Raw genomic sequence first — 18153 nt, 5'->3', positions numbered from 1 at the left:
CTGTAAGAAGGAAATACGAAGAAAAAATAATAATCTAAATCTATTAAAGTAACAATGTATATACTAAGATGCCTAACTGAATAGTAAATTTATGCAATAGAGATTTAGACCCAAAAAATCAGTTCAAGTAGTTCGGTACACAGGCTACACGGATCAATTCACCACTTCTGGAATTTAGCATTTCTCTGTGTTACGTCCAGAGAATGTCTTACTACCATATTTTTCCTCCTGTGTTCACACCTCAGTCCTAACACTTATCTTGATGCCTGGTGTTAGCTATATTGCTATTACTTAAATGTTTCTTGATCCTTTCCTAGCTGGTTACTCTACCAGTAGCCATAAAACCCCTTGTACTTCCTAAGTGAAGACTATTAACATTGTCCTTGTCGCTTGAATCAGAAATCTGGGTCTCCGACTCTTCCTTGCCCCTCACACCCACGTGGCCACACAGTCCTGCGTTTTCCATTCCCTTCAGTGCTTTTAAAATCTCTTGATTTTAATAGTCTTCATTATGCATCCTAATTGCTCTCCTGGTCTCCAGTTTTCTTTGCCTCCTGTCACTGCCCTCAAATCTATTCTTCACAGTGCTGTCAAGTGTTTGATGTAAAACAGAAATTGAGTTCTGTCATTTCCCCATCTTTCTCTGGCTTTCTACTGACTTCAATATAAAATCCAAACTCCTTCATGTGGTAAGATGGGAGCACACTGATCTGGCTTATTATAGCTTATATCTTCCTACTTTTATACTTGCTCCTTTTTTTAAAGATTTTATTCATTTTTTATTTGAAAGTCAGAGTTACACAGAGAGAGGAGAGGCAGAGAGAGAGAGAGGTCTTCCATCCTGTGGTTCACTCCCCAAATGGCTGCAATGGCTGGAGCTGCACCAATCCGAAGCCAGGAGCTTCTTTTGGGTCTCCCACATGGGTACAGGGGCCCAAGGACTTGGGCCATCTTCTACTGCTTTCCCAAGTCATAGAAGAGAGCTGGGTCAGAAATGGAGCAGCGAGGACTAGAACCGCCACCCATATGGGATGATGGCACTTCAAACCAGGGCGTTAACCTACTGTACCACAGCACTGGCCCCTGTACTTGCTCCTTTAGTGAAAAGGATTTTGAACTTTTTGCCATATCTTTTGCTGGGAACATTTTACTCTACATCTACTCCATTGTCTATTGTTTCAGAATCAACCTAAGAAGCTCCTCCTCCTGAAAACTGTCCCTGGGGTCCTTTCCCCATCTGGGGGAGGCCCCCCCTTTGAGCTCTCACTGTGCCATATGCACAGTGTATATCATACTGCATTATAATTACCTCTTTGGTTATCATCTTTAAAAAAAAAAAGATTTATTTATTTATTTGAAAGGCAGAGTTACAGAGAGGCAGAGGCAGAGAGAGAGAGAGAAAGAGAGAGGGGTCTTCCATCTGCTGTTCACTCCCCAGTTGGCCACATGGCCAGAGCTGCACCAATCTGAAGCCAGGAGCCAGGAGCCTTTTCCAGGTCTCCCATGTGGGTGCAGGGGCCCATGAACCTGGGCCACTTCTATTGCTTTTCCAGGCCATAGAAGAGAGCTGTATTGGAAGTGGAGCAGCTGGGTCTCAAACCGGCGCCCATATGGGATGCTGGCACCCAGGCAGTGGCTTTACCCACTATGCCACAGCGCCTGCTCCCTGTCGTCTTTTCTACTTGTGGCTTTCAAACCTTACAGACCCAGACCTATCTGGAAAAAAAAAATTTTTTTTTACTACCACAGTACACATAGAAATCAAAATTTCACAGAGCAATACTAACTCTTACTATATACAATATAGTAAGAGTAAATACTCTGGTATTTACTATTCTGTATTATTCTATTTCTTTCTTTCTTTTTTCTTCCCTAATTCTGGTTTTAACATATTAAACTGATACCATGGCCCATTACTGGGTCATAACATATTTTAAAATACTACAATAGACTGTGAACTCATAGATTCTAGACCACAGTACATGCTCAAATACAAGAATTGGAAAAAAATTTTTTTAAATAAAATAAATAAAAAAATAAAAAAACTCTGAATCTCCAGGAATTAGCACAAGGCCAGCCACATAGCAGTGGTCAGTAAAAATGTTTCACAAACAGCACATCTTCATGAATCATCCCCCCACCTCTGTCACTTCCACTTTTAAAAATAAAGATTTCTGTGTGGCGCCACGGCTCACTAGGCTAATCCTCCACCTGTGGCGCTGGCACCCCTGGTTCTAGTCCCAGTTGGGGAGCCAGTTCTATCCTGGTTGCTCCTCTTCCAGTCCAGCTCTCTGCTGTGGCCTGGGAGTGCAGTGGAGGATGGCCAGGTCCTTGGGCCCTGAACCTGTATGGGAGACCAGGAGGAAGCACCTGGCTCCTGGCTTCCATATCGGGGGTGAACCAATGAAAGGAGGACCTTTCTCTCTGTCTCTCTCTCTCACTGTCTAACTCTGCCTGTCAAGAAAAAAAGAAAAAAGAAAAAAAAGAAAAAGAAAGAAATCATCCTTTAAATGGCCCAAATATCACATAAGCTAAGCACATTCATAAAATACTGATGAACAACCAATAATAACGAATAATTATAAAGATTTACTGTGTGACAGATACTATTTTAAGCACTTTTTATGACGTTTTCCTCTAAATAACCCTGAGTTAGCGTTATTTAATAGTATTATCTCCATCTCAAAGATGAGAAAACTGAGACTGAGAAATTAAGCAGATTAAGCAATTTTACTAAAGTTCTACAACTAGTGAATGGTAATTAAAGGGTCAGGAAAGGATTGTAATAAAAATGTTGTGAAAAACAGCTCAGGAAGTAGTGTAATATATGAAAAAAAGGAGGAAAAATATTTAAACACAGAGAGCTAATCTAGGAATTCCGTTAACTTCTATGAGAGTTCAGGGAAATAAAAATTTAAAATTATAGGGAAAAAATAATGTAAGAGTATTTTCTTATTTAAAAGATGAATTTCAGGGCAGGTTTTTGGCACAGCAGTTAAGACACCACTTGGGATGCCTACATCCTGTATCAGGGTGCCTGGGTTCCAGTCCTGGCTCTGTTCTAATCCCAGCTTCGCACTAGTGTACACCATGAGAAGCAGCAGATGTTGTTGGCTCAACTACTTGGGTCCTTTTCACCCACTTGACAGACCCAGGTTGAGGTCATGCCTCATGGCTTCAGCCTGGCTCGACCATAGATGTAGGCATTTGGGAAGTGAACCAGCATATGGAAATCTGTCTCTCTCCCCTTAAAATTAAAAATTGTAAAAAGCTGAATTTTCAGTTTTAAAGTGTCCTCTATGAGGGGCTAAAGCTGTGACATAGTGGGTAAAGCCATCGTCTACATTGCCGGCATCCCATATGGACGCTGGTTCAAGTCTTAGCTGCTCCACTTCCAATCCAGCTCCCTGCTGACACTCCCAAGTTTTGGGGCCAGCACTGTGGCGTAGCGGGTGAAGCCCCTGCCTGCAGTACCAGCATCCCATATGGGTGCCGGTTCTAGTCCTGGCTGTTGCACTTCTGATCCAGTTCTCTACTATGGCCTGGGAAATCAGTAGAAGGTGACCCAGGTCCTTGGGCCCTTACACCCCCATGGGAGACCCGGAGGAAGCCCCTGGCTTCGGATCAGCACAGCTCCGACCATTGTGGCCATCTGGGGAGTGAACCAGCAGATGGAAGATCTCTCTCTCTCTCTCTCTCTCTCTCTCTCTCTCTCTTTGCCTCTGCCTCTCTGTAACGCTGCCTTTTAAATAAATAAATCTTTAAAAAAAAAAAAAAACTTCCAAGTTTTAAACCTGCTCAGGATAGAATCTGAATAACTTAAAAAAGACCAAAAACTTACAGAATGTGCCTGGAGGGAAAGGTTATCCAACACAGTATTGAGGGAGCAATGACCACAGAAAACATCTTATGGTTAGTAATCTGGTCACATGAATATGAGAACTGTACATAGTAATTATATAATGTCAAGTGAATGAATCAGAACTTGAAAATGTATGTATGTGGTAAGCACAATTGTATGAGTAATTCAAATATATTAGACTAAGTCTGGAGCAGAATTTTCTTCAAAATCACAATTTTGCACAGAGGCCAGACAATCATACATCTCACCAGACCTACTATTACACTTCTTTTTGTTATTTGTTTAAGATATAATGTAAATTTATAGCATGATTGTTTTTCACAAACCACATTTGGATGATGGTTACTTGGTTATCCGATGGATTCATGGCTATCCTCTTTGGACCTATAAATTGTAGGGTTTTTTAAGGGGGGGTTGTTTTTCAAGGATTAACACCATAGTATTTCAAAGAATCAAGCTAAACAGAGTGTGATCCCTCTGTTCCTCCCTTTTCCATTAAAAATTGAGTACTATGCTTGACTTTTCCCATTATGTGCAATCATTCCAGTTTGCAGGGAGCCCATACATATAATTGTTAATATTGGCGATATTTCAGAGAACATGTCTTTGAGCCCTCCAGTGAAGATTCCTTTGGCCCACCTGATGTGAAATCATCTACTGTAGCCTATTCTATCTGTAACTCCAATTTCTATAGCATTGTTGGTAATATTTGTATGACGACTCTAATTTATGAAGTCTTCCTCTCACACTGGAGTATTTTAAGGCACTGGAGAGTGAAGTAAGAATCTCCTGGAACTACTTGTGGTATATTTATTTCATGCCTAGAAATGCCCTCTTACCTCCAGACTGGTACTAAATAAAAAGTTTATGGTTATCATTTTTCAAAAATTTCAGCCTCATATGACTCCAATGGGAAAAAAGGGGGTCTTTGAAACATGCATGGAAAATGTATATTATCTTTTAATTCCATTTCCCACGAACATTTTGAAGTACTTTTGTATCTATGAACAAGATAGCATAAAAATAAAATGCCATCAAAGAATAACCCTTTCAAATCACAGCTATTGTTCTTATATGTCACATAATGATTTAGGTAAGTATTTGTCTACCTTTAATAAATAAAGTGTGCTAATGTAAAACAGATAATAAGGCAATTTACATTTGTGGTTCGATATAGGCTTCTATACAATTAAATCTTATAGTAGTAAATAAAATTGCCATTTGATATATAAACATAGAATCTAATTTATATCCTTTAATTGAAAGCAAAGCAAAACTTAATATAGTTAAATCATATTGATACTATTCGAATGAATTGCACATCTGTCATCTCCCTGCTGCAGTCCTTCTGTGCTTTTTACTCAAAAGAACAATGTGGACTTCAAAATATGAGAACAAAAGAACTTTAAAGTCCACTTACAAAGGAAAAAATAGCAAAAGTCTTTACCAAATGAAAGAAACATGCAATTTAGCTCAGCAGGACTTCTACATGTCCAAGGACAATGTACAAGAGCAGCCACAGTTTTTCAAGAAAATTTCTACCTGGTCTTGTGATTATGGGTTAACAAAGCTTACCTAAAACAAAGTGTTACAATGTTTTACAGGAATTATCTGTTAATTTTTTAAAAATTTATTTTTATTTATGTGAGAGGCAGAAGGACAGAAAGAGACAAAGCCAGACAGACTCAACACACACACACAAGAGCTCCCATCTGCTGGTCACTCCCTATATGCACACAACAGCCAGTGCTGAGTCAGGCTGAAGCAAGGAGCCCAGAACTCTTATGTAGTTCTCTCATGGAGGTGGCAGGCACTCAGCCACTTAAGCTATCACTCTCCACCTGTACCAGTGAGCAATAGCAGGAAGCTGGAATCAAGAATGAAGCCAATCGCCGGCGCCGTGGCTTACTAGGCTAATCCTGCGGCACCGGCACTCCGGGTTCTAGTACCGGTTGGGGCGCCGGTTCTGTCCCGGGTGCTTCTCTTCCAATCCAGCTCTCTGCTGTGGCCCAGGAGGGCAGTGGAGGATGGCCCACGTGCTTGGGCCCCTGCACCCGCATAGGAAACCAAGAGGAAGCACCTGGCTCCTGGCTTCGGATCAGTGCAGCTCGCTGGCCATAGCGGCCATTTGGGGGGTGAACCAATGGAAGGAAGACTTCTCTCTCTCTCTCACTGTCTAACTCTGCCTGTCAAAAAAAAAAAAAAAAAAAAAAAAGGAAAAAAGAAAAAGAATGAAGCCAAGACTTGAACTCAGACATTCTGATATGTGGGCTTCCCAACAGGTATCTTACCTGCTAGCCAAGTGCCCACTCCTCTTTGATAATTTTTTTTAGGGGTCAACTCTGGCACATTAGGCTGAGCCTCTGCCTGCAATGCTGGCATCCCATATGGGTGCCAGTTTGAGTCCTGGCTACTCCTCTTCCAATCCAGCTCTCTGCTATGGCCTGGGAAAGCAGTGGAAGATGGTCCAAGTGCTTGGGCTCCTGCACCATGTGGGAGACCTGGAAGAAGTTCCTGGCTCCAGGCTTCGGATTGGCCCAGCTCTGGCTATTTCAGCTGTTTGGGGAATGAACCAGCAGATGGAAGACTTTTCTCTCTGTCTCTCCCTCTCTCTCTAACTGTACCTCTCAAATAAATAAATAAATAAATCTTAAAACAAAACAAGCAAAAAAGGGTAGAAAAGGTGGTGATTCACAATTATCCCCAGGTGAACAGATCAGAAAAGGGTGCAATTCTCCCCTGACCAGCCGTTCTATCTTGGTGAGTGAACACAGCAGGCCCTGGATACAACAGGCCTTGATGAAGCCTTATTTCTGGACAGAAATAAGGGAAGAATATGCAATTCTCACTTGGGGTGAAGTATGGAGCTGCTGCATGGAACATCATGGATTTATTCCTGTTTTTTGGGGGGAAAATTTAGGGAGGAAAGGAAAAATATTATATCCACAATACCTGTAAACCTCACCCTTACTCCAAAAATGTATTCCAAATATAAATCTGGCATGGGGAAATGGTAGCTGATGTTTAATATGAATGTTTGGATGGTTAATTGATTTAAGGATAGAGAAGGAGGTGGAGAGAAGGGTAAGCTCCTGATGGGGAAAGCTGGCATTCCTTAGAGCTACACTGGAAAGCTAGAACATAATTTGAGTTAAACTTGGGGGAATCTAAGATTATTCATAAATCTGGGCTTGCCTGGAAGAACACTCCCATGAAAATCTTATACATTATACCAGCATAAAATTTGTTCTGGCAAAAGAGGACCTTCTGGAAATTGTATTGCTTACACACCCTAAGCCAAAGCTATTATCTAGTGACATTCAGAGTTGAATTAGTAAGAGAAAGACCTGTCATACACATGTTGGCAGTAATGAGCTAAACATACTCAAGAATGTTTTAATGCAGAGAAACTGAGCAGTTTCTGATCTCAAGAACCAAGCGGAAAATTCTAGGTATCACAAACAAGTCATTAAGCAAACATTTAATAGGTGTCAATCATGTGCCAAACATAGTGACTCCCTGAGTATTTCATGAAGGAAATTAACCCTTTCTTCAACAAGAAAATGGAGAAATATTAGAAAAACACAGGGCCAATTTGAGAGATTTGGACCTTAGTATTAGCTCTATTAACTCAGTAATATAAAGTAAAAATGTGAGATTAAGTCAGGGACCTTCAGAGGTACACAGGAATCTACTGGGGTAGAAAGGATTAAAACTAAGTATTCAACATCTTTAGTTTAAAAATATAAAAAGTTAACAATATTACTATTTAATACATAAATTAACAGTAGTATAAATATGTATATATACTTATAAGGAGATATGACCCAAAGTTTGCTCTAGAATTCCTGATTCTAAGTGTCTGGTTTCTCTTACACTATATTTTAAAATAAAGCCATATCTCTAGTAACACTGTCTTCCTCATATACAATACATTTTATTTTGCAGAGATGAAAAAACAAGGCTTTTATACTTTAAATGCATACTAACTCTACAGACTCACCCTTCTTACCTTATGAAGCAGGTTCTCTTTGTATTATATGGTGCCAGAAGGCCTGACCCTTCTTTCCTCTTAGCTCATCAAGAGACTGGCAAAGAGATTCTCTGAAAGCCCTGGGTTGATGAGATTAATGCCATTAAACTTACCCCCAGAAAATTTTCAGAATCCTTTTACTTTACACTGTATTGAACAATGACTCGTTGGTTTATCTCAGTGACAACTTTATATATTCCCTCAGAATACTGATTCTACCATAAAACTGAATTTTATTTTATATTATGACTCTTCTAAGGAACAGGTTTATAAACTACGCACTGAACTAATATAACATTATGAAGTTTGCATAAAAACTTGTTAATTCAGGCTTCCACTTCAAGGGAGGTTAAAAGTCTTGCTGTTCATAATCATGTGTGTAAATAGGTTATAAATGAGTTGGCTAAAAAACAATCAATTAAAATGATAGATTTTTGAGGCAGGCACCGTGGCGCACTAGGTTAATCTGCCTTCGGTGCCGGCATCCTATATGGGCACCGGTTCTAGTACAGGTTGCTCCTCTTCCAGTCCAGCTCTCTGCTATGGCCTGGGAAAGCAGTAGAGGATGGCCCAGGCACTTGGGCCCCTGCACCCGCATGGGAGACCAGGAAGAAGCACCTGGCTCCTAGCTTCAGATTGGTGCAGCTCTGGCAGATGCAGCCATCTGGGGAGTGAACCAACGGAGGGAAGACCTCTCTGTTTCTCTCTCACTGTCTGTAACTCTACCTGTCAAATAAATAAATAAATAAAATCTTTAAAAAAAGATATTACAATTTTAAAAAATGATAGATTTTACAACACTGTGAATATACTTAACACAAACTGTACATATATTTTTATTTATTTGAAAGGCAGAGAGCAAGAGTGAGAGACAGCCTGTAAGAGATCTTCTAACTGCTGTTCACTCTCTAAATGCCTACACCAGTCAGGGTTGGGGCAGGTTGTGGGGAGCAATCCGGACTGGACTAAGTTACTGGAATTAAGACTTATTCTATGCATCTGCTCTCCCACAATATGGCGCTGGGAGAGAAGAAAACAGCTTCTACACAGCTGCCTCCAGTTCAACCAATAAACAGCAGGACCTGCTCCTGATTGGAGGAGAGCAGCGTACTCGGCGTGTGGGCAGCCGAGTTGGGATTGGCGGAGGAGGACTATAAAGGAGGAGAGAGACGGCATGCACCAGGAACATCTAAGGGGAACATCTAAGGGGAACACCTGTGCAGCCCCCGAGAGAGCCGGCCGGCGGTGTGCCGCTCCCCTGCGGAAGTGGGGAATGTGGCAGGGGGAACTGCCCTTCCACGGAGGTGGAAGGGACAGTAGCCAACCCGGGAAGAACCAGCAGCAAACCCGGGGAGGGCCGAGCAGACGAAAGAACAGCGCAGGGTCCTGTGTCGTTCCTCCATGAAGAGGGGGAGCGACACAGGTGAAAGCCAGGATCCTGGAACTCAAATTGGAGTTCTCATGTGGGTTACTACAGTTTTCTGGATGACTTTATATCTTTTTTTTGTTTTCTAGCTGGATGGAGATTTCTGGATAATTGTTCTGTAACCTGAAACTCATAATTCTACCCTCATTATAACAACATTATAAGTTAAACAAATAAGTTACCTAGCTGTTATTTGTCTGTGGAGAGATATATATTTTGAAATAAAGACATACTAAATACCTGCATTTTTCTTTTAGAGCTTATTTTTCCTACATCTACGTTCTGATAACTGTATTTTTTTATAGCAGGTAAAAAAATTTTCTGGAGGGTTCAAGAGAGCATGATAATGGGGCTGGCACTGTGGCTTAGTGGGTAAAGCAGCCTCCTGCCATGCTGGCATCCCATATGGGCACTAGTTCAAGTCCCGTCTGCTCCACTTCCGATCCAGCTCTCTGCTATGGCCTGAGAAAGCAGCAGAAGATGGCCCAAGTCCTTGGGCCCCTGCACCTGAATGGAAGACCCAGAGGAAGCTCCTGGCTCCTGGCTTCGGATCTGCACAGCTCTGGCCCTTGTGGCCAACTGGGGAGTAAACAAGTGCATGGAAGACCTCTTTCTCTCTGCCTCTCTTTCTCTTTCTGTGTAACTCTTTCAATTAAACAATAAATCTTTTTTTAAAGATTTACTTATTTATTTGAAAGTCAGAGTTACAGAGAGACAGGAGAGGCAGAAAGAGAGAGAGAGAGAGAGAGAGGTCTTCCATCTGCTGGTTTACTCCCCAGTTTGCCTCAACAGCTGGAGCTGTACCGATCTGAAGCCAGGAGCCAGGAGCTTCCTCCAGGTCTCCCAGGTGGGTTCAGGGGCCCAAGTACTTGGGCTATCTTCTACTGCTTTCTTGGGCCATAGCAGAGAGCTGGACAGGAAGTGGAGCAGCCGGGTCTCGAACTGGCGCCCCTATGGGATGGTGGCGCTTCAGGCCAGGGCGTTAATGCACTGCCCCACAGCAACGGTCTCAAATAAATAAATCTAGAAGGAGGAGGGGGAGGGGGAGGAGAAGAAGAAGAGAGGGGTCGGCATTGTGGCGCAGCTCCGGCTGTTCTGGCTAATTTGGGGAGTGAACCAATGGATGGAAGACCTCTCTCTGTCTCTACCTCTCTCTGTAACTCTGTCCTTCAAATAAACTAAATTTTTTTTTTTTTTAAAGAGAGAGGGTGATAAAACGTACCAGTTTAGATGTGCAAGGTGCCTGGCGCGTAACAAATCTTCCCAGGCAGACGAATCAATTAATTCACAGGCTTTTATTGGGGTTCCGCTCCTGGGTGAGGTTTCTGGATCCCAACAGAGCAACAGAGCAGGGGCCGGGGAAGTTCATGTCAGAGATTGGGAGAGCTCCTTTTATAGATTCAGGGCATGGGGGTTAAAAGGTTGAGGCGGGTCTGATCCTCACTGGTTGACCTTTAGGCACCTGCAGGGACCTTGACAAGGACTTTTCTTCCCCAAAAGTATAAGTAGGGACTTTCCATTCCCGGAAGTATAGGCCTTCCCTCCTTGCGGATCCCAAAGCTACCAAGATGCACTTAAGGCTGCACCATCCATAATGTTGCTAGGTCATTCCTCATAGTATAACATGGCCCTTTTCTCTGGTGAGAATCCCTTTACCAGACCTCTCATATGACAATAAATGTTGAAAGCAATATCGGCCGGCGCTGCGGCTCACTAGGCTAATCCTCCACCTTGCGGCGCCGGCACACCGGGTTCTAGTCCCGGTCGGGGCGCCGGATTCTATCCCGGTTGCCCCTCTTCCAGGCCAGCTCTCTGCTGTGGCCAGGGAGTGCAGTGAAGGATGGCCCAAGTGCTTGGGCCCTGCACCCCAGGGAGTGCAGTGAAGGATGGCCCAAGTGCTTGGGCCCTGCACCCCATGGGAGACCAGGAGAAGCACCTGGCTCCTGCCATCGGATCAGCGCGGTGCGCCAGCTGCGGCGGCCATTGGAGGGTGAACCAACGGCAAAGGAAGACCTTTCTCTCTGTTTCTCTCTCACTGTCCACTCTGCCTGTCAAAAAAAAAAAAACAACAAAAAAAACCCCAAAGCAATATCATCTTATTCTTACAAAAAAGTTTACAGTTTACAAAGCTATTTCATAAGTATTATTCCATCTACCCTTCACAACAACTCAGTGTTGTGAGTGGAAAGATATTATTATCCTACTTAATAGATGAAACAAGACTAAACAACTATGAAGTAGTAGAACTGTCAGGGAACTGATTTTCCACAAGACTATGTTGCCTCTTCCATATATATTGTGAAAGCAAATTCCTTTTGTAGAAATTTACAAATTACCTGGTTGTAATGGTCACTTTCTTAAATACCCTGTAGAGCAGGGTAAAATACGAGAATTAATTAAGGGGGAAAACCCTATAAAAAAAAAGGGAATGCTTTTTTTTCCTCTTTGGTAATTTTACTTGCCTTTCTGAAAGTCATTATTTTATATTTTAGGTAAACTCTACATAAACATGTTTTCTGTGACATTTAAAAATTATATGTGAATATAAAACTAACTATGCAGGTAGATGACATTAAATATCACACAATATATCAGTAGGTTTCATCATATTTCTTCCTTTTAAGTAAACAAAATGTCACAGGACTAATCTTTTTATTTGTAACAGTTAAGACATGAATTCTTGAGCTACAGATAAGGTGATATTGGAAGAAAATGAAGAGTCTTGCGTCTTGCCATTTTGAAACAAATGATTTAAAAAGATTCTTTTTTTAACTTAGTGTTTTTAGTATCATCGATTTTTTTTCAGTTTTCTGTATTAACATTATAACTAATTTCTTGCATATCATTAAGGCTTCAAGAAAAAGTGGGCATTTCGAATACCTTTTTTGAGCTTTATCTTCAGGAGGGTCATCTCTACGTAGTCAAACGAATCAGTACTGGACTGAATTGCTTGGAGAACTGAGCTCTTTCATGGGGGTGTATACTAAGGTAAATGTGAGCGATTTGTCTTTTCTGGGCTTTGGGTTCCTCATCTGTAAAATGACAGTGGGCATTAGTTCCAGACAATCATCCTCAGTGTCCATTTTAGTTCTAGTATGTATCATCTAAGACCTCTTGACAAATATTTGTTGTGACAAGATATTCTGGTATATAAATACTGTGGGAGTATTTGTGGATGCTTAAAACGTGACTTATCGTATCCAAGGGCTTCAACAGCTGCTAAATACTAATAGGGCCTATCACCAAAATCAAGTAGCATTTGTGACATTGTTCAAGTCAGCAGCACTGGAGACCTGGAAGGCTAGGTCAGGCCACAGGAGATATTATTAGGTAATGATTTCAGTGCTGAATGGTTGCCTGGTAACCTTAAGAATGAAAGCAGAGTGCCTACACATTACACTGTATAGCGTTAAAAACATGAAAGGAAAAACTGTGAAGTATTTGGGGGTGGGGGTTGGGCATTGTGGTATAGTTAAGTTTCTGCCTGTAGCACAGGCATCCCAAAAGGGCATCGGTTGGAGTCCAGCGGCTCTTCTTCCCGTCCAGCTCTCTGCAAATCTGCCTGGGAAAGCAGCGGAAGATGGCCCAAGTGGGCCCCTGCACCCACGTGGGAGACCCCAAGAAGCTTGTGGCTTCCCACAAGCCCAGCTTCAGCTCTTGCGGCCATTTTGGGAGCGAACCAGCGGAAATAATATCTTTCGGTCTCTTCCTCTCTCTCTTAACTGTTTCTCAAATGAATAAATCATTCTTTAAAAAGTATTCCCGGAAAAAGCAGAAACAAGGAAAATAGGAAGTGAAAATTCTATTTCAGAAAACTCAACCCCTACATTTCACATAGGTAAAAACTAAGCGCTACCGATGTGGCTATAAAATTTTCAGTCTCCAAAACATCACTTGTGCGGAGAGGGAAGGGTGTGGTGTCCGTATTACTGAAATCAACTCCAAAGAAACTCTCTTCCAGCTGGCATGCTTCTCAACAGAGAAGGTTCCAGCCGCGGCCTCCTCCTTCACCTCAGGCCTTCAACGCGGCTGACGGCACTGGCGGTGGCTAGGCAACAGGCCGCGCATTCTTCGGCGCGTTAGCCCCCGCCTCTTAAGGCGCTTCCGCCTCTGGGCGCCTCCACGCTCTTCCTTTCATTGGCTAGCGTCACGCTGAGGATGGGCGGGGGAAATGCGTCAGGCAGTGAGGTCACTTCCGGCCCGGGAGCGCGCGGGTTGATTCGTCCTCCCTCAGCCGCCGTTGCTCGCAGCTCGGAAATGGCGGGTAAGTTCCCGGGAAAAGTTTACCAAGGGGAGGAGGTGGACAGACTGGGGGAAGAACGCCGAGACCACGGTGACAGTGCCCGCCTGGAACTTTGGGGCTCTAGCCTGGGTTCCAGAAGGCCTGCTTTGGCCGAGAGGCGCGGAATTCTCCGCGGAGCTTGTTGTCGGCCGCGGTCCGCGCCCCCGCCCCCAACTGCTCGCGCTGCTGCGCCGTTTGCGAACGCCCTGGCGCCCGCCGAGGACCGAAGAAGCCGTGGAAAGTGCCACGGCTGTGGCTAGTAAAGTGCCGGGTGTCCCGGGGCTTGTTTCTTTTCCCTTTGCTTTTGCCCACTGCTGCCTTGCACACGTCTGGTCTTGGGCTCGCCAGCTGATTTTAGCGCTCAGCTCCTCCTCTCTCGGGCTCTGCCCATTCCCCACTGCAGCCCACTTCTGAGCTAGCGCACTGCTGCTTCTCGGGCCTTGAGTCACTTCTTCATGTCTCCTTAGTCCCTCACGCTTTAATACTCCCGGCATCGTATGTAGATGTCATTGAGAGAGGCACTGTGCCTTCATCTAAACTTCTCTTTTAGCGTAGGACTGTTAACACCGTAGTCTAATTCTCCTCTCTTGCACTTTGCTCTCCTTATGGAGTCCCCTCAGCTTATAATGTTTCATAGCTTATAACTGCCCGTTGTACGTGGATGACGGCTGTTTTGGTGTGAGTATAGTCCTTTTTTCCCAGTTACATAGCTTTTGAAGTCACGGGCGGTTTCTGTTTCATTTATCATTTTTCCCTAGTGCCCTGGTAGTTGTCTCGCTACAGGTTCATGGATATTGGATAGACAAGATATAGTGAGAACTCTCCAGATGTTTAAGGAAGATTGGTTCCACAAGACTGTAAGATCTTAGGGCACACTGGTAGCACAGAAAAATGGGGTAATATGTACTGTATAGGGTGTACATAATTTAAGGATTACATCTAAATTTGAATCTCAGCTCCACCACTTAGTAGTTCGATGATTTCAACCAAATCTCTTTCTAAGCCTGCGATTTTGAATATGAAGCAAGGTGATACGATACCTACTTATAAAGTTGTGAAAATTAAGCTAATACATGATTTCATATGTTACATTTTGTTGCTTTGGTTATACAGAAATGTTAGTGGGTAGAGTAATTTCAGTTTTATAGATTGGGGCCATAGAAGTTAAGCAATGTGCTCTGTTTCACAGAGCTAGTAAATAATGGTGGAGTCTGGATTTGAATCCAGGAATTCTGACTCCATTAATCTGTATTGTCTTAAGTCTTTCCCATTTTTTGTGATGTGTGTTTAACCATTTTGAAAGTTCCTGGCATGTTATTGTACCCCTGTTTTGTGCTCATCACTTATATTTCCTGAATTTTCGGATGATTTTTATTTTCATTTTGTCAAAAGAGTTATTGTCATCTTTGCCTGAAAGTTTCTCTTGATAATAGTTTTTAGGCCGGCGCCGCGGCTCACTAGGCTAATCCTCCGCCTAGCGGCGCCGGCACACCGGGTTCTAGTCCCGGTCGGGGCGCCGGATTCTGTCCCGGTTGCCCCTCTTCCAGGCCAGCTCTCTGCTGTGGCCAGGGAGTGCAGTGGAGGATGGCCCAGGTGCTTGGGCCCTGCACCCCATGGGAGACCAGGAAGAAGCACCTGGCTCCTGGCTCCTGCCATCGGATCAGCGCGGTGCGCCAGCCGCAGCGCGCCGGCCATTGGAGGGTGAACCAACGGCAAAGGAAGACCTTCCTCTCGGTCTCTCTCTCTCACTGTCCACTCTGCCTGTCAAAAAAAAAAAAAAGATAATAGTTTTTGCCCTCTTTGTTTATTTTTGTGTGTATTGTTGGGTAACTACTTTGTAGTAAAACCATTTGGTCATTCCTGTGGCCCAGTTATGGCTATACACACAAAGTAAAAAAAGTTTAATAAAGAAGAAGGATTTTATTTCCTTCCTTTCCTTGTCCCTATTCCTTTTCTGTTATTCCAGGGATAACCTTGGTTACCAGTAATTTGTATATCCTTCTCGAAGTAATCCATGTGTTATGCTACTTTTTTAGTAGTTGATCTGGAGCCCTGTGGGTAGAATTTTTCTAGTTATAGGTGTGAAGTACTATCTTAATTATCTTGACATTCTTACTTTGTTTCTTATATTTGATAATGAAGTAGGGATGTCCTTTAGTATTATATTTCTTTTTGAAAAGGCTACTTATTTAGATATAAAATCTAACAAGTAATTCGTATAAGTTTTTTTTTTTAAGATTTATTTGTTTATTATTTGAAAGACAGAGTTAGAGAGAGAGGTCTTCCATTTTTTGGTTCCCTCCCCAAATGGCCGGAGCTGCATGGATCCGAAGCCAGGAGCTTCCTCTGGATCTCCAACATGGGTGCAGGGGCCCAAGGACCTGGGCCATCCTCCAAGTGCTTTCCCAGTCCACAGCAGAGAGCTGGATTGGAAGTGGAGCAGCCGGGACTTGAACCGGCATCTAGGCGGAGGCGGCTTTACCCGTTACACCACAGTGCTTGCCCCATGTATAAGGTTGTTTTTTTTTTTTTTTTTTTTTTTTTTTTTGGACAGGCAGAGTTAGACAGTGAGAGAGAGAGAGAGAGACACAAAGGTCTTCCTTTTTCCATTGGTTCCCTCCCCCAAGTGGCTGTTACAGCCAGCGTGCTGTGCTGATCCGAAGCCAGGAGCCAGGTGCTTCTCCTGGTCTGCCATGCAGGTGCAGGGCCCAAGGACCTGGGCCATCCTCCACTGCCTTCTCAGGCCACAGCAGAGAGCTGGCCTGGAAGAGGAGCAACCGGGACAGAATCCAGTGCCCCAACCGGGACTAGAACCCAGGATGCCGCAGGCGGAGGATTAGCCAAGTGAGCCGGGGCGCTGGTCTTTTTTTTAGAGATTGATTTATTTGTTTTAAAGAGTTACACAGATAGAGAAGGAAAGGCAGAGAGAGAGTGAGAGGGAGATCTTCCATCCGCTGATTGGCTCCCCAACTGGCCTCAGTAGCTGGAGCTGCATCAATCTGAAGCCTGGAGCTGGGAGCTTCTTTGGGTCTCCCACGTAGGTGCAGGGACCCAAGGACTTGGTCCATCTTCTGCTTTCCCAGGCCATAGCAGAGAGTTGGATTGGAAGTGGAGCAGCCAGGACTGGAACCAGCGCCCATATGGGATGCCAGCACTGGAGGCAGCAGCTTTACCTGTTAAGCCACAGCACCGGCCCCTGTATAAGTATTAAGTGTTCAAAAGTGTCAGTAATATGTCATGCCAATTTTTAGGCTTATTCATGTAAAGTGTGCCTAGTTCATTAGCCTGTGTTTCCAAAGTGATTTTCTTTTTTATAATACTGGGGGGTACACTTATTGAGGAATATGTACAGAATAACCTATACTTTTGTGAGCTGTTAACATCTTATCCTTTTTCTACTTATAATAAGAACCCTATTGGTATGTTGACTATGTAAATCACTTCCAAGTACATCTTTTAAAAAAACTTTTTTTTTTTTTTAAGGATTTGGTGCTATGGAGAAATTTTTGGTAGAATACAAGAGCGCAGTGGAGAAGAAACTGGCAGAGTACAAATGTAATACCAATACAGCAATTGAACTAAAATTAGGTATGTGTGCCATTTCTAAGTGATATTATGTGCATATGTATATATAGTGTGTATGCCTTTTTAAATTTGAACTAGAGTTATGTAAGAGCAATTCATGTAAATATATGGTTTTCATTTAATGAGCACATTCACGTTTTATTCAGTCTTGGTTTATGTCATGAGTTAATGTTTGAGAGATGGCGGAGTTTTACATATACGAAGGACAATATGGCCTAAAGTAACAGATATATGTGGTCTTTTCTTTTTTTAAGATTTATTTTATTTATTTGAAAGACAGAGTTACAGAGAGAGGTAGAGACAGAGAGAGGTCTTCCATCTGCTCATTCACTCCCCAGACGGCTGCAGAGGGCCGGAGCTGCGCTGATCCGAAATTGGGAGCCAGGAGTTTCTTCTGGGTCTCTCACATGGGTGCAGGGACCCAAGGACTTGGATCATCTTCCACTGCTATACTAGACCATAGCAGAGAGCTGGATTGGAAGAGGAGCAGCCGGGACTAGAACTGGCGCCCATATGGGATGCCGGCACTTCAGGCAAGGGCTTTAACCCGCTGCGTCACAGCGCCAGTGCCATGTGGTCTTAACAACTTAATATTTGCCTATTTGGTCTATAAAAGTAATAGACAAGTATTAGTGAAGGTGTGGGGAAAAACTGTATTTTTTGGAATATTTGATGTGAATGTAAAATGATATAATTACTTTGAAATGATTTGACATTTTCTTTAAAAGTTAAATGGACTGGGGCTCTGGTACAGTAGGTTAAGCGGCTGCCTGCAGTGCTGGCATCCCATATTGGTGCTGGTTCAAGTCCTAGCTGCTCCACTTCCAATCCAGCTCTCTGCTAATGCTCCTGGGAAAGCAGCAGAGAATTTCCCACATCCTTGGACCGCTGCCACCCACATGGGAGACCCGAAAAAGCTCCTGGTTCCTGGCTTTAGCCTGGCGCAGTCCCAGCTGTTGCAGCTA

The 18153-nt window shown here is 43.3% G+C and overlaps 2 protein-coding genes across 3 annotated transcripts in view; one reads left to right on the top strand and one right to left on the bottom strand.

The window, feature by feature from the left end:
- The window catches only part of SLC25A12 (solute carrier family 25 member 12), a 123894-nt gene extending 111590 nt beyond the window's left edge, over positions 1–12304 (bottom strand). The window contains exon 1 of the mRNA XM_070070695.1: positions 12202–12304. The gene's annotated coding sequence lies outside the window, so the exon portion shown is untranslated. The remainder of the gene's footprint in view (positions 1–12201) is intronic.
- A 1032-nt stretch (positions 12305–13336) lies between these two features.
- The window catches only part of HAT1 (histone acetyltransferase 1), a 79879-nt gene continuing 75062 nt past the window's right edge, over positions 13337–18153 (top strand). The window contains exons 1-2 of one of the 2 annotated variants that reach the window (XM_002712286.5): positions 13337–13585; positions 17087–17191. In XM_002712286.5, the coding sequence (XP_002712332.4) occupies positions 13480–13585; positions 17087–17191 (211 nt within the window). In that variant the 5' untranslated portion in view covers positions 13337–13479. Of the gene's footprint in view, positions 13586–14150; positions 14282–17086; positions 17192–18153 lie in introns of those variants that run through there. The other variant, XM_017342928.3, reaches the window with a different exon arrangement.

The sequence above is a fragment of the Oryctolagus cuniculus genome, chromosome 3 (genome assembly GCF_964237555.1).
Source record: "Oryctolagus cuniculus chromosome 3, mOryCun1.1, whole genome shotgun sequence".
Lineage (NCBI taxonomy): Eukaryota > Metazoa > Chordata > Mammalia > Lagomorpha > Leporidae > Oryctolagus > Oryctolagus cuniculus.
The sequence above is the reverse complement of the archived record's forward strand: the minus strand, read 5'-3'. Positions and strand labels throughout refer to the sequence as shown.